The sequence below is a fragment of the Ochlerotatus camptorhynchus genome, unplaced genomic scaffold, assembly GCF_037179485.1.
Source record: "Ochlerotatus camptorhynchus isolate MF236.1 unplaced genomic scaffold, CSIRO-AGI_Acam_v1.1 ptg000294l, whole genome shotgun sequence".
Classification (NCBI taxonomy): Eukaryota; Metazoa; Arthropoda; class Insecta; order Diptera; family Culicidae; genus Ochlerotatus; species Ochlerotatus camptorhynchus.
The window spans coordinates 83,009-98,600 of NW_027040783.1; the positions used below are offsets into that span (position 1 = coordinate 83,009).

General features: G+C 37.9%; 2 protein-coding genes across 2 annotated transcripts; one reads left to right on the forward strand and one right to left on the reverse strand.

Moving 5' to 3' along the window:
- Positions 1 to 370: 370 nt before the first annotated feature.
- On the reverse strand, positions 371 to 2,502 carry LOC135706914 (dnaJ homolog subfamily B member 14-like). Its single transcript, XM_065228599.1, has 7 exons — positions 2,341 to 2,502; positions 2,085 to 2,261; positions 1,831 to 2,005; positions 1,371 to 1,770; positions 1,185 to 1,300; positions 960 to 1,123; positions 371 to 797 (listed from the first exon to the last, which is right to left on the reverse strand). The coding sequence occupies exons 2-7, from the start codon at positions 2,209 to 2,211 to the stop codon at positions 685 to 687; spliced, it is 1,095 nt and encodes a 364-aa protein (XP_065084671.1). The 5' UTR covers positions 2,212 to 2,261; positions 2,341 to 2,502; the 3' UTR covers positions 371 to 684.
- Positions 2,503 to 5,078: 2,576 nt separating this feature from the next.
- On the forward strand, positions 5,079 to 12,439 carry LOC135706888 (uncharacterized). The gene is made up of 6 exons (XM_065228568.1): positions 5,079 to 5,157; positions 5,218 to 5,348; positions 5,408 to 6,133; positions 6,198 to 6,536; positions 11,588 to 11,747; positions 11,815 to 12,439. Exons 1-6 carry the CDS (start codon positions 5,079 to 5,081, stop codon positions 12,267 to 12,269), a joined length of 1,890 nt encoding a protein of 629 aa, XP_065084640.1. The 3' UTR covers positions 12,270 to 12,439.
- The last annotated feature ends 3,153 nt before the right edge of the window (positions 12,440 to 15,592 follow it).

Below are 15,592 nucleotides of genomic sequence, written 5' to 3' on the forward strand. Positions count from 1 at the left end.
ATTGTAATCGATTATTGCGATTAATTAGGGTCGATAAGAACGAAAAAGTAATCGATTAATCAATAATCGATTTAAAGCTAAGCAACGACATGCCTATTCATTCCACCCAACAGAAGAAGTTCGCATCTCGCTGCTACTCCGATTATTTGTTTCTTTTCTATCCAAACGTTCCTCTCCCTGAGCATTTTCTTTGGTACCTAACTCTAAATTTAAAACTGATGGACTTTCTTTACCTATTCCACCTCCCCCAAGCAATGCCACGGTGTAAATCTTGTAATTTTTATTTGTTTAAATTGAGATAAATAAAATAAGACTTTTTCCGCTACGTTTCTAGACGTGACTTAGACTGTATCCTCATTATTTTTTTCACTTTACAGAAATAACAACCCTTTAACCGAAATTTTAACAAACGAAAAATGCTCTCGAAGGATGACAAATGGGGGACCGGAGTAACTTCAAATGGGCAGGGGGAAAACATTCGATTCACCAACAACACGAAGGCAATCGACGACACACGGGAGGAAAAACTCTTTGCATTCGTTTTCTTCACTTCTCTTGTTGCTGTACGATTTCTAATCCTAAAAACGTGCAATGCAAACTAGCTGCTGACTCCTGTCTCAATTTGCTATTTAACAAAGATTTCGAAGAAAACGACGACTCAAACGACGACCACAAGCCCCAAGACTAGTTGTTGTGTAAGCTGTTCAGCTTGTCACACGAGGGCGTTTTGATGTGCTGTGCTCTGTAGTACAGATCGCGATCACCAAAGTTGCGTGCCTTCATTAGCATGGTTTCCTCTGTGATGTACGGCAATTGAAAAAAGGGGAAAAAAAACGAAATGGAATAGGACAAAACAATTTAGTAACATTGCAACGAGGTTTGCAGCAGCATGACCAGCAGCTTCCCAATAGTACCGCAGATAAAGTATACAAAGTTCACGAAAAGCTTGAAACACTTACTATAGTTTCGTTCTCGATAGCACGAATGTTTCAAATTGTTTAGGTACTCTTCCTCAACGGATGCCTCCAGCCGTCCGACCGATCCCTGGTACTCCGAGTGGAAGTTCTCTTTCACGTAGTAAGGAATCTTTAGCTGATTGGTCTTGCGAGCGACGGAGTATTTCCTTGAAAACAAAAGTGGGGGAAAATTAGACGATAAAGTGAAGGCAAACCGAGAACACTCACTGGCTAGGAGTCAAACTGTAGATAGGGTCCGAAATGAAGAACGAGGACATCATCGAGAGAGCAATCAGGAGTATTATCGGCAACAGATTAATGAACGCTGCATAACCTGACTGAGGCTAGTAGCAAACAATAAAAAAAATCAATAAATTCCGCTATCTTGATGCCCATTTTTCAAGTCAACTTTACCTCCCTATTCTGCTGGTGGTGATGTTCGGCGCGATGAAACCGTCGCTGTCGCATGTAGACATGCTGAGTGGGAATATTTCCTCCGAAGAACATGTTGAACAGCTCCTCGGCCGTAAACTCCGTCTCGAAGCCTCGCGAGTAAGCGTATTCATATTGGGCACGGCTTCTACGAGCCGTTGTCTGATGTTGCTCATCTGCACCGTAAAGATCGTACGATTTTCGTTTCTCGGCATCGGTCAATATGGCCACAGCGTTGCCGATTGCCTTGAAAGCTTCCGCCGATCCTGGTGCTTTGTTTTTATCCGGATGCAACTGCAGGGCCAGCTTTTTGTAAGCCTTCTTGATGTCCGTATCGGGAGATTCTTTCGTAATTCCCAGCACTTCGTAGTAATCTTTGCATCTACAAAATCGAAACCCAATCAATATTCCAACACAAAACAACAGAACAGCCTCGACCTACTTCTTGATCCGTTTCACCGCTTCCAACTGTTCCGGAGTGTAGTCCGCTTCGGAACCCGAGTCTGCCTTTGCCGTACTCGATTCAGCAGCCGGTCGTTGCCGCAGGCCATCGTCCGACGCATTCCCGGACGAGGCACGCTTAGTATAAGCTCCGCTTCTAATCTTCTCCAAAAGCTCTACACAGACAATGAATATTGATTACTATTACGCATCAACGTAATAGAACGATCTCTTTATCAACCCCCGTTCGCTTACCTTCGGCCTGTTTCGTTGGATGTAGACCAAGCGATTTGGTGAGTAGCTTTTCCGCCTTTTCGATCTTACCCTCGGACAGGTAGGACACTGCCCTCACCACGCACTGGACGGCCGCTTCACTGTTCATCGTTGTTGCGGTGCGATGGGTTTATTTTTATCCTTTGCTCTCACGCGTTCCTGGCCAAGCAAGATAAGGGGGAGCAGGTGAAATTAATCATGAAAATCGAAGAAAATTTTCCCAGGCCGTCTTTCTTACCCGTTTGAAATACCAATTATTCTGCCTGGTTCTCGGGGACTCAGCAGATTCACTAGCTTTTCGATGGTCAAACTAGACGGGAACAAGGAAAAACTCCGACTTATTCCATTATTTTACGGACGATAAAAATATTTTTCACTTTTCTAGAACGGGAGCAAAGGAATAAAAACCAAGGGGGGGAGGTGGCTGTCAAATACGAACAATCGTCGCCTACCTCGCATAACTGGTTCCAAACGTAAACAAGCCATAAGAAACCTACACAGCAAAAAAAAATGTAATATCGATCAACGTAATTCAAGCTGATGTATGAAATAATGATGTAATAGCAAAACGCAGATACAATATTACATCAATGGATGTAATTTTGTTCGCAAAATCGATGTACATCGTACAATGTGATATTACACAACCGATGGATTGACCTGGTTGCAGCAGTTTCGATGTAATATTCAACAACTTTTTTTGCTGTGTACAGCGTTTGTTTACGTTTGGAACCAGTTTCATACAAGATGATCAGTAGGCTGATTTGACAGCACATCCCCCCCCCAGATAAAAACACACGTCAAATCACCCAGCTAAACGTCATCGACGAACGAAACGTCACTCGAGTCGACTGCCCACTGAGCTTGAAATTGTACGTTTCGACGGAAAAGTAACGTGTGTAACACTGAGTTGTTATTGCATACACGGCGAAAAATGAGTGAGTCGTCACCCCTCGAAAATCCACTAACCCCGTACAGACTATGGCTTATACATGCTTATACCAACAATCAATACGAAACTAACGATTTTAAATTGGCTCACCACTTTAGTAGCCCATTGGTCCCAAACAAACGATTAACGTACCCTATTCTAGTTGAAATTCTATTACTACACTATGTTTGTTTTGATTCGCTATGAAAGTTTGACAGATAACATCAGGGGTGTGTGGATTCATGCAGAACATGCAGGGGTGAGTGAAATAGCTTGGGACTGCTTGGGACCGTTGTTCTGGTACTGAGTGAGCCAAAAATAATAATGATTTTCTTCGGGACCCAGTGGTCTTAGAGTTACCTCTATGGTTGTACCAACAATCAATACGAAACTAACGATTTTAAATTGGCTCACTACTTGACTAGCCTATTGGTCCCAAGCAAACGATTAAAGTACCCCATTCTAGTCGAAATTCTAGTTCTACGCAATGTTTGTTTTGATTCGCTATGAAAGTTTGACAGATAAAATGAGGGGTTATTGGTTTTTCCTCTGTTTCAAGGGGTGAATCGATTAGCTTGGGACCGAAGAGAGTACCAGAGCTGAGCCAAAAAGTTGAGCACGTTATTTCGGGACCTTCTAGTCTTAGAGTTAGCTCTATGGTTGTACTGCTTTAAGCTAGTACCACAAATTGTACGTTAAAGATACTAGCAACAATCAATACGAAACTAATGATTTTAAATTGGCTCACCACTTTAGTAGCCTATTGGTCCCAAGCAAACGATTAACGTACCCTATTCTATTCGAAATTCTAGTACTACGCAATGTTTGTTTTGATTCGCTATGAAAGTTTGACAGATAAAATGAGGGGTTATTGGTTTTTCCTATGTTTCGAGGGGTGAATCGATTAGCTTGGGACCGAAGAGAGTACCAGAGCTGTGCCAAAAAGTTGAACACGTTTCTGCGGGACCTTCTAGTCTTAGAGTTACCTCTATGATACTAGACTTAAAGAAGTACAACCACAAACGAAGTGACAGACGGAGCGGCTCGAAAACTTTGGTGACTAACCTGCTATTGCATTTTTTCAGTGTACCACATGGCAACACCACTACTACTGGATTGTACCAACAATCAATACGAAACTAACAATTTTAAATTGGCTCACTACTTGACTAGCCTATTGGTCCCAAGCAAATGGTTAACGTATCCCATTCTAGTCGAAATTCTAGTACTAAGCAATGTTTGTTTTGATTCGCTATGAAACTTTGACAGATAAAATGAGGGGTGATTGGTTTTTCCTATGTTTCGAGGGGTGAATCGATTAGCTTAGGACCGAAGAGAGTACCAGAGCTGAGCTAAAAAGTTGAGCACGTTATTTCGGGACCTTCTAGTCTTAGAGTTACCTCTATGATTGTACCACATGGCAACACTACTACTAGATTGAACTAGCATTTTCACCAAATGTACTAGAATGTTTTGGTTCTATCTCTTTCACTCTACTCAAAACCGGAATGCATAAAAAATGACAAAATGATACGCACTCTTTGCACACTGTCAAAGAATCATTGTACACGAAAAATCAACTTTGTTCAAATCAAAACAAAAAAACTAACCCATCTGGTGGATAATGGCACAAGCTTCCAAGAAAATTCTATTACAGTGAACCACATTATTTAAATGGATTTCTTCGCCAGTTAGTCGTCTGTCACTTCGTTTGTGGTACAACGGTACTAATTTGTATGCCTGTCTGTGGTATTATATCAACCGGTGGAAACTGTACACTAATAAAATTCTAAACTTAAAGTTTATTTGGCTGGTACATATACTTTTTATAAGATATGCAAAACATTATTTTTATGTGCGTAAATATAAACATCATTATAAACCCCTTAGCTACTATAAGCTAACCTATAACACGTATATGCGTGACAAATTTTATTTATGTGTGTGCTGCCATAAAAATTATGGTTCGCATCTTATAGTTGAAGATTATGTGTATACACATATAATTTTGATGTTTGAGCTATTCAGTTCAGTGCACACAAGCAATGGCGTCAGCAAATAAATTCACTGAAATTGTGCTATATCTGCTCGATCTTCCAGCAGAACTTCTGAACATTTTCAAAGGTAAATAATTATTTATTTTTAACTGCTTACCATCAAACTATTATTTTTGATTGTTTTCAGCGAAAAAGTTCACGGAAGACACGTTAATCAACATTTCCCGCGACGAGCTTGGAGAATCTTTACAATCGGAGGAAACAGAGTGGAATATAAACGAAATCTTCCGTCGCCTAACTGAATGGCGCAAGGCAAACGTGAGTAGGCGCAATAATATTTAATTTGTGCGAAATAACATTTTTTGAATTTTACGCAGGGATGCGGCCTTTTCACCTTTGACGAGGTGTACGTCCAGGAGGAGTACACGCAGGAGGACGACGCGCAGGAGGACGACGCGCAGGAGGACGACGCGCAGGAGGACGACGCGCAGGAGGACGACGCGCAGGAGGACGACGCGCAGGAGGACGACGCGCAGGAGGACGACGCGCAGGAGGACGACGCGCAGGAGGACGACGCGCAGGAGGACGACGCGCAGGAGGACGACGCGCAGGAGGACGACGCGCAGGAGGACGACGCGCAGGAGGACGACGCGCAGGAGGACGACGCGCAGGAGGACGACGCGCAGGAGGACGACGCGCAGGAGGAGGACGTGCAGGAGGAAGACGGACAGGAGGATGACGCGCAGGAGGAGAACACGCCTCCACGCGGAAATAATCAACCCACGGACGTCAGTGACGGCATAAAACCACTATTCAAGAACCCACCAGAGCCTGTAGATGCTTCCGACAAAATTGCTCCGAGTGTCCAAATCAAGGTAGTCAAGAGATTTTGTGTAAAAACTCTTGTTGATTTGCTGAACACAACAATAACAGGGAAGGAAATTTTGAAGCGAGGCCAGCGAGGTCTTTTATCAAAAGAAAGTCAGCGGGAGCTGGTTGGAGTTATCGCCGATTATCACATTAGCCTGGGAACTTCCTTGAAAGAGGAGAGTCTTCGTGACTACGGTGAAGCAATTGTTGCTCAATTCAGACACGAGACATTGGTATGCACTACATTGCACAATTATACAAACATTAAAATTTTAACCTCAATCTTTTGATTTTCAGGATACGTATTTTGTAGCAAGAAGTGGAAAGAGAAAGAACCATGGCGGAAAATTATTCAATAGAATTACAAACTTAAAACAAAAATTGATCAAACGCGCGTTTAAGGAAGAAGAACATTTGCATGGGAAAAAATCAAAGGTTGACCCATTCGTTCCTAAAGATCCGGTGGCAGAAGAAGCGATACTGTGGCTAGAACAGAATTCTTGTCCGTGGAGCACAGTTCTGGACAAGTGGATTGTGTCTTTTGATATCAGGAAACCCCACTTATTGAAATCAAAAATCGTCGAAGAAGTTCTCACAAGACATCGCCATTATTCTGGCAAGCATGGATACCAGATCGTAACCCTAATAAAAAATAACCATAAACGAACGATAACCCAAATCATTGAACTATTCCACAAATGGTTTGGATGATACCCAGAACACGTCGTTAAGCAAATTAACCATACAATTGTTATTAGGGAAGTAAAGCAAAATTCCTTTTATTCATATTTAAAAAACATTTTAAAAAATATAGTAGAGAAGTAGAGCACATGATTGTGCGAATAGTGCGCAGTACTTTCAACGTTAGATTATCACGCATAAAATAGAAAAAAAAAAAATTCAGTCGTAAGTTTTTCTAAATATTAAGTGGATTAGTATTGTAGGTAGGGGGAGAAGGGGCATAGTGAACAGGTAGGGCAAAGTGAGCATCCCGCAGTTTGGCTCTGGATCTCCAGCTGCATGAAACAAATCAACTGGTAGTAGGTTCAATATCATTATGATATTGATCCTACCACGAACCAATTTGTCCCGAACGGCCGGAAGTCCAAGCTGATGCACGGGATGCTCACTATGCCGCACCTGTTCACTATGCCCCTCTTACCCCTAATATAAAAAATATACATGTCAAGCTCTCATGTTTCCCTGATTCAAGAGGAATATGGATGATGAAACGATGAATGGTTCATAGATCGTTTTGAAAGATCACGCCAGAATTGATTCGGTTGAGATATTTTCCTCGTGATTTGACAGTAACTGTTGATCAAAGTACTGGCAATATTAAAGTACACACAATGAATTTGTAGTATCTCCATATTTTTTTAAAATGCTGATAGTTCTCAGTCGTGAATGGATTTTAGTAAATTTAGCGAGATCTGAAAGAATAGTGTTTTGACTAAAAGCTATAAAAAATTTAGTAAGTTTGGTTCATCGTTTTTTTAAGAAAAAAGGTTGAAAAAATGGTAGTCAAATTAGAAGCGTTTTAATTGCTAAATCTTCATACAGACTTGACCAATCAAGGCACAATTTTCACTGATAAACCCCGAATGTTTAAAGGTCGATTCAACCTATCAAACCATTTATACAGGCCTTTGCAATCAATTTATTTTGACCTACAGGAATCTCTTGAATACTACGGTGGGTGATACGAATCACCCACCCCGAATTCTCTACAACCTTTTAACTATTCAAGATAATTGTATGTGTACACTCGGCCTGAACGAAATTCTGAAGAAAAATCAGCTTAAATAGTTGAAAGGCAGCAGATAAACCCAGAGAACTTTGAGATTTGGTCGTAATTGCTTTTGTAAACAAACACGTCAATCGCCGATTGCTCGCGAATAAAACCTCAATATCGCAAACAAACTATACCAAATGATAGAAGAATCATTCATCTACCTGTTTGTGTTGCTAATTTTCGAGATTGAACTTTAATTAGCGAGAAATCGATGATTGACCTGTTTGTTTACAAAAGCAATTACGCCCTAATCTCAAAGTTCTCCGGAAACCTGATGGGAAGACTTTTACCCACCGTACTTAGATCACTAAATTGCAACATAATTTTGCGCACTCCACGGCTCATCCAGCTTCCAATTATTCCAAAATTCAAAAACTACGATCTTGTATTCATCCACCTCCTCCTTTGTTGAGATACTAGGGGGAGGAGGGCATAGTGAGCATCCCACAGTTTGGCCCTGGATATCTAGCTGCATGAAACAAATCAACTGGTAGTAGGTTCAATATCATTGATATTGATCCTACTACCAATAAATTTGTACCGAACGGCTGGAAGTCCAAGCTGGTGCACGGGATGCTCACTACGCCCCACCTGTTCACTATGCCCCTCTTACCCCTATAGGTAATTAAAAAAAAAAACTCCCTGCTATGTGGATGGTGACTCTTCGGTTTATGAACTTGGTTTGTCGTAAATCCATCAGCTTTCAAAGCAAATCAAGTGTAGCGGTCCCCGTGGAGAATATGTCCCTTTAATATCAGCCGTTCCGAGAATCCTCTGATGCTATCATATTTAATATTCTAGGACATTCGTGTGAAGTGGTTGATTGCTGTGGTAGAAAATTGAAGGTCAGCGATCAAACATTCCAATGTAGTACGATAAATACTTACCTTCATACCGGTGATTCAGATGAAGTCTTCTTCCTGATTTTATTCAAGGAGGACCTAGTGACTGTAAGTTAATACTGATCACTCTTCAGCAATGGGTCATCAGAATCTTTGTTATGTACTAACTTATGCTCTATTATTATCCTTCAGCTGTGTAATCCTTGGTGTAATCTGTCTTTATCCAAACGTTTTGTAGCATGTTTTTATTTACTGTTTTCGAAATGTTAAGGCTGTGTTCCATTTCTAGAGTAACATTTGAAATGGGCCTATGTCCAAAACGTAATCAAACCAGAAAATGAATTTTAAATTTTTCCGGCAGTATTCAATTCCTATTTAAGAAAATTGAAATATTTTAGGCATTCACAATAACAATAGTAACAGTATCTCAGTATACAACATCCAAAATATGCGAAAAGCTTTCAAAAATATATGAAAATCAATAACATTTCGACAGTGAGCATGCATAAGGGCGTATAAGCGATGATCGATTCTCTTCATCGATTTTCTCTTTGCATTGCTACAGCTAAGTGAAACAATTTTGTAGAATTTGTTCAATGTAGAGTTGTAACAGGTTGCATTGACTATCAAAAGCAACAGCAAACGCACCGACAAATGTTAAATCTAGCGAGTTATTAACAAAAGAGAAAATCGATGAAGAGAATCGATCATCGCGTATACGCCCTTATGAATGCTCACTGTCGATTTTAATTTCATAAATTAATAAGCCTTTTTGTGAATCTTTCAATGGATAGGCCCTTTTTGTTAAGCCATTCCCGACCAACCATTCGTGAAACTTCTTCAAAATTCTTTATACAGAAATAAAGATTTATGTCGGCAATTCTTTACTTTAAATTTTCTATGATTTCGATGTACACATTTAAAAATCTTTATTGATCGATACTTACATTATAAATTATTTCTTCATCGGTCATATTATAGTAATCTATAAAGGTGCCATACTAAGTTTCTTTTAATTTCGATGTGTCACATAGACTTTAGTATTCTTTGCAAATATTCATCAATAAATATTTAAATACTGATATCATCGAAACTTTGAACTTTGACAAAGAACAACAAAGATTGCAATCGATGCACATTTATAATCTCCTTGTTATCGATTTGCATTGCTTTTTAAAGAGAGTTCGAGACACACCAGGTGACAGTTGGCAATGTTAATATTATTTATCGACATATGCGGCATTTCATCGGAAGAAGCAATCTGCCGGTAAATGAACGAGAAGACCGATGGCCGCGACGCAGCAAATGTTTACAATTGTAGTTCTTCAAGTTTACGTCTATATATTTAATAACCCGTTATAGCATGCGTGGTGGGATTCTCGGCATTTGGAACCCAATGAGGAAAATTGATACCTTTCTGACCTCTATTACATTTTTGAGACTATTACATGGCTGACTGGTTGATGGTTATGACAAATAAATTTATATAAATATTGAATTCACGTACAGAAATTTCAATACACCACATACTAGAGTGTGTTTGCCTGTCGTTGATAAGCTCATCAACAGCAGCTGTGGACCCGAGGATTAGCAACCAACAACGAAATCAGTACACCCCAGATGGCATGGGATCGAAACTAGAAATTATGCAGATAAAAAATCACAAATAAAATCAGCAGTTGTGTGTGTGTATCGATATTTTGATTTTACAACAGAAATCGATATTTTGATCTGGCAACACAATCGATATTTTAACATTGGTAACGATTGGTAGCAATATTTTGAGAAAGATCTTTATAAACGATTCACGGTTATACTTTTAGCATATTTACAATTATTCATGAAATGGTGACGATCGCTATCGATGTTTCTTATGAATGGCTTTGAAGATCGATGTATAGAAAATTAAAGAAAACTAACGAAATGGTTGGTCGGGTTGTGTTTGTCATCATATATGGTATGCCCTTTGCTAAGCCTTTTCGCAACGTCGAATAAATTCAAAACAAATCAAGCTGAACATTGCATTAGGTCCTAAGTAACATTGATCGATTTTCTTCGTCGACTTTCTCTTTAGTTAATAACATGAGCACATAACCGTTTCTTGTTGTGTTTGTCGTATTAGATGCTAGATGAAAGCTTTTTTTATCGATATGTGTGCTGAAAATACCTGGGAATGTCTTAAGATGTCCGTGGGGATACAATGAGAAAGTCGACGAAGAGAATCTGTCAATGTTACTTAGGACCTAATGCAGTGTTCAGCTTGAAATCATCGGCACTGCCTCAAGCAGTACATGGTAACCGCAAAATACCCAATAATGACTACAAAGTAAGCATTTTCGAGGGAAACTGGGACTACCCATTAAATGAGTAAAATTTTGCCCTGAATAGTGTATTATACATTATTTACTAAATTTTCTTTCTTTCTTCTGCATGATATTTTTAAATAAATAAGTTAATCCATTAAAAGTAAAAAAACGAACACAAAACAAAAAAAAAATATTTAAAAATATGTAATGACAAGGTTGTTGCCCCTATCCGATGATGTTGTTGGTTTGCGTGGGCGTACTTTGGTTCACGTGTAAAGGGCCTTAGAAAGTTTGTTTACAAATGCTTTTGTGCCGTTATCAAATGTTATGCCTGATGTAATCTAAAAATAATCGCTGTGACATTGTCGTCACTTTGCTTATGCTTAGCACTCTAATCTGTTTAAAAAACACACTGGTGCAGGTCAACAAAAAAAATCCTAAACGCATGATTTGCAGAAAAGTGAAAGACCATAAATCACTCATATAGGGGAAATGGATGTAATGTCAGCCTAAATACCCCTAACTTGGGCCCATACATAAATTCAGCAATCGACTAAATTTTCAATATTGGTCGCTATTGATTATATACATTAGTACCGTCACAATGACGCGTTCATCTTGATAACATTGATAAATAGCAGAGTTTTAGCAATGGGCCCAATCTTAGATCCATAGGCCAACATTAAAGCCATTTCCCCTACCATATGTCAGTAACTTAATGATTGTATTTTATCCTCTAAACAGATAGACATTGATTTCAAATTATTGAAATTGGGAAACGACAAAGGCATCAACAAATGGGATCAATTTCTACCGAAGATCATCGAGTACCTTGATAAACCTTACAAAGACGAACTATCAATCAATCTTCTTGGATTTATAAAAACACCTGGAGCTGATAAAAGTACGTAATTCGTTAATATTCGTACGTAATTATAGCATAAATAAATACATATTTTTTTATATTTTAGATTCAATTATCTCAGCTGTTTTGATCCTGCTGAATAACGTCCTGAAACCCACTAAAGTGACTAAAACATTCAAGCCATCCATTTTGTCAGCTCAGGAAGATATTATTTTTTTTGCGGAAACGAATGGTCAAGCGGTACAAAAAATCAACGACTTTAATTCATCTTACGAGTCATTAGGTTTCTACACCATCCCAAAGCTGGTATTCAGAGGCAAAGACATAACATCATTAAGTGGCGGATACGAAGTGCATTATAAATCGATAGTGTATAAGCTAGAAACAGCAGAAAGGGCGATTGATGTTCTGGTGAAACTCAGCACGATTTTCGGATTGGAGTATTCCAGAATTTGTCGACTGGTATGGAACTTTATTTGTTCTTATGTATATGATTTGGTAGTACCAGAGCAATATGAATCAATCAACAACCTCAAACGATTCTTACCAAAAATACAATAATATGTTCACCTGCATGATCGAAGGTTGCATAGTGAATGCTATGTCTGTTTACCCGTATTTTGATCATCTCACCAATATCCACAAGGTCCCAAGGAACTATCGATATAAATGCACCTTTCAACGATGTTGTCAAATACTTTCCAATTGGTATGTATTCAAAAGACATGCATTAGGACATTTTGCTCATCATTCGCAAACTTCTTGTGAGAAATTATCAACTCCTTTTGATGTTGATGGACGCAGGACAGAACAAGTTTTCGTTGGTACAGAGACTACAGATAATTTAAATTCTTGTTTACAAGCTGAAGCACAGGAGGATAACACACCCATTGCATCATATTCCGCAAACATCAGAGATATAGAGCAAGCAGCTTTAGAGTTCACATTAGAGCTACACAGTGAAACGAATTTGACACGAAATGATATTCAACATGTACAGAAGAAAATTAAAAAGCTGAATTGCACGATTGCTGAAAAGATCGAAGGATTATTACCATCTAAAACCAGTGACCCTCAAATTGATTATAAACTAAATAAGTACATTCAAAAGCTGCAGAATCCATTTGATTTTATTGAAACCGATTACAAATTTTTTAAATATTTGGAAGAACTGAATATTTTTCGTTTACCGTTATCAATTAGAGTAGAAGGAGAAAACACAGTAGCAGGCATAGAAATTGATGAGGCAATTGATGAGAAGAAAGATAATCTTGTAATCATGGATATTCAATTTCAGCTTAAGTCATATTTTAGTACCGGAGATATTCTCAAGTTAACCATAGAAAACACTAAACAGCTCGAAAAGTCCAGTGTAATAAGTAGCATTGTTAACGGCCAGCTATGGACAAATGTAAAACAACAGTATCCCAATGATATATTATTGCCATTATCGTACTATTCTGATGACTTTGAAATCAACGACCCTTTGAGTGCGCATAATAAGAAACATGTTGTTTGTGGGTCATATTACAGTTGTCCAACTATTCCTGAGCAATACAGTTCTAAACTCAACAATATTTTTGTAGCTTGTATGATGAAAAAAGTTGACATTAATGAAATAGGTTTAAACATGTTACTTAAGAATATTATTCAACGTTTCAGGGAGAAAGAGGAACGAGGAATTACGTTCGAAATCGATGGAAAGCAGATAAAAGTAAGGTTTATCCTTGTGCTACTGCAGGGAGACAACTTAGGTCTACATCAAATGCTAAATTTTCTATCATTCAATGCTATTGTCGCTTTTGTCGAAGATCACGCGCAGAATGTCGGGTTGATGTAGAAGAGTACGATACGTTTCGTAGAACCATACACAATTATGAAGAAGATGTAAATCTGCAAAGACCTTCCGAAACAGGAATTAAGGGAGATACGGCTTTTAATCAACTGCCCTCTTTTCATACTGTGATGAACGTCAGTGTAGACCCAATGCATGATTTTTACAGTAATGGGGTCTGTTCTTTTGGGCTAACTGCTGTAATGAACTATTGTATTTATCAAAAACGATTTGTCTCATTAGGCAAGTTCAATGCACAGAAAAGCGTCTTCAGTAAAACCACGTTAGATTCGTCACTTAAAAGGATGGGAGATATAACCGAAACTTTTTTGTCAAAACAAAAATGCAAGAGTGTAGTCATCAGAGCTACTGCTAGTGAAATGAAGGCTTTTATACACTATTTTCCATTAATAATGGGTCAATTCGTTCCCAAGAACGATGAGATCTGGGACTATTGCAAAAATTTGGTTAAATTATCAGATAAAATTTTATCACCTAGCTTTACAGAAAACGACATACAAGAATTGCAAGACCTCTGTAAAATGCACCATATACAATACCAAAAATTGTTCAACGAATCTCTAAAGCCAAAACAACACTTTGTCTGCCACTATGGCTCAGTAATTAGAAGTAGTGGTAGTGTCAGCAGAATGATGAATTTTCGTTACGAGGCCAAGCATAAGGGGTTTAAAGAATATGCGCGAATGGTGACATCTCGTCAAAATATTTGTTTTACTCTGTGTGTTAAAGCAGCACTTCAATTTAGTAACGATTTATACAAGCAATCGTTTTTCAATAATCCATTTGACGTCAAATTATCTCCATGCAACTTTGAATCTAAAGAATATTTTACTTTCATATTTCCACCATATCCAGTTAAGCTAGATGAAGTTCAATGTACTGAAAATATTAAATTTAAAGGAACTGAGTTCAAGGTTGGATCGTACGTTACAGTTACCGAGGTACAAAAAATTTTATTATTGGAAATAGTTGATATATTAATAACAAAACAAAATAATCCCTCAGTTGTCAGTTGTGGAAGATAGGAGATTATAATCATCATTTTATAGCATACGAAATAATTGATAAAACAAACACCTATAACATTTTCAATATTGTTGATGTTGATGGACCTCCATTGAATGTTCATAATGTCGTTAACAAAATCCTGTTTCGTAAGAAAAGGGACTTCCTTTCAATGAATCTGTAAGTATCGAGATAATTGATTATTATTTGATGTAATAAATTGTTGTAATGAATAAACAATTAGATTAAATTTGTGCTATAATTAATCTCATATGTATCACATGTCGACTTGGTCTAGCGTATCGTATCTTCCCAACAAACAATTCAAAGTCACAAATAAGCATAAACATTGAATAAATGCTGTATAACAGTGTACAATGCTGAATAAAACAGGATGTCGAATTATGTGCTGAAAAAAGATCATTGAGATCGGTAGATGCGCCTTTATTCCGCCGTTTGCTCTGATATGATTAATTTCCTTATTAAAAGCTTTATAAACGTTGACTGTCTTCCTTATTCAGAACCAAAAGTTTGATCTAATAACAAACTGAATAAGTGTAATTTGCACATACATTGTCGCTTTAATTCGACTGTTTTCAATTGATTGAATAAAATGCTTTATTAAACGTCTAATAAATGTTTTCTAGCTCCATTATTAGATTTCATTGCATTGCTTTACAATATTGCTGTATAAAGGTGAATACACTCAGCAAAATAGCTCTTATACCACCCAACAAACAATTCAGAGTCACAAATAAGCATATATATATTGAATAAATGCTGTATAACAGTGTACAAAGCTGAATAAAAAGAGTTGACGAATTATGTGCTGAAAAAGCTCATTGAGATCCATAGATACACATTTATTCAACTGTTTGCTCTGATCTGATTAATTTACTTATTAAAAGCTGTAAAAGTGTTAAATGTCTTCCCAATTCAACGCCAGAAATTTGATCTAATAACAAACTGAATAAATGTAATTTGTACATACATTGACACTTTAATTCGACTGTTTTCAATTGAT

What these genes read in the sequence shown, in the direction of transcription:
- LOC135706888 (XM_065228568.1), top strand. Translation starts at nt 5,079, where the DNA reads ATGGCGTCAGCAAATAAATTCACTGAAATTGTGCTATATCTGCTCGAT. An exon ending in AATTCAGACACGAGACATTG is followed by an intron (nt 6,134 to 6,197) that starts GTATGCACTACA and finishes TTTGATTTTCAG; the next exon opens with GATACGTATTTTGTAGCAAG. An exon ending in GCAAGCATGGATACCAGATC is followed by an intron (nt 6,537 to 11,587) that starts GTAACCCTAATA and finishes TCCTCTAAACAG; the next exon opens with ATAGACATTGATTTCAAATT.
- LOC135706914 (XM_065228599.1), bottom strand. Translation starts at nt 2,211, where the DNA reads ATGAACAGTGAAGCGGCCGTCCAGTGCGTGGTGAGGGCAGTGTCCTAC. An exon ending in TCCAACGAAACAGGCCGAAG is followed by an intron (nt 2,006 to 2,084) that starts GTAAGCGAACGG and finishes TTGTCTGTGTAG; the next exon opens with AGCTTTTGGAGAAGATTAGA. An exon ending in ACCACCAGCAGAATAGGGAG is followed by an intron (nt 1,301 to 1,370) that starts GTAAAGTTGACT and finishes GTTTGCTACTAG; the next exon opens with CCTCAGTCAGGTTATGCAGC.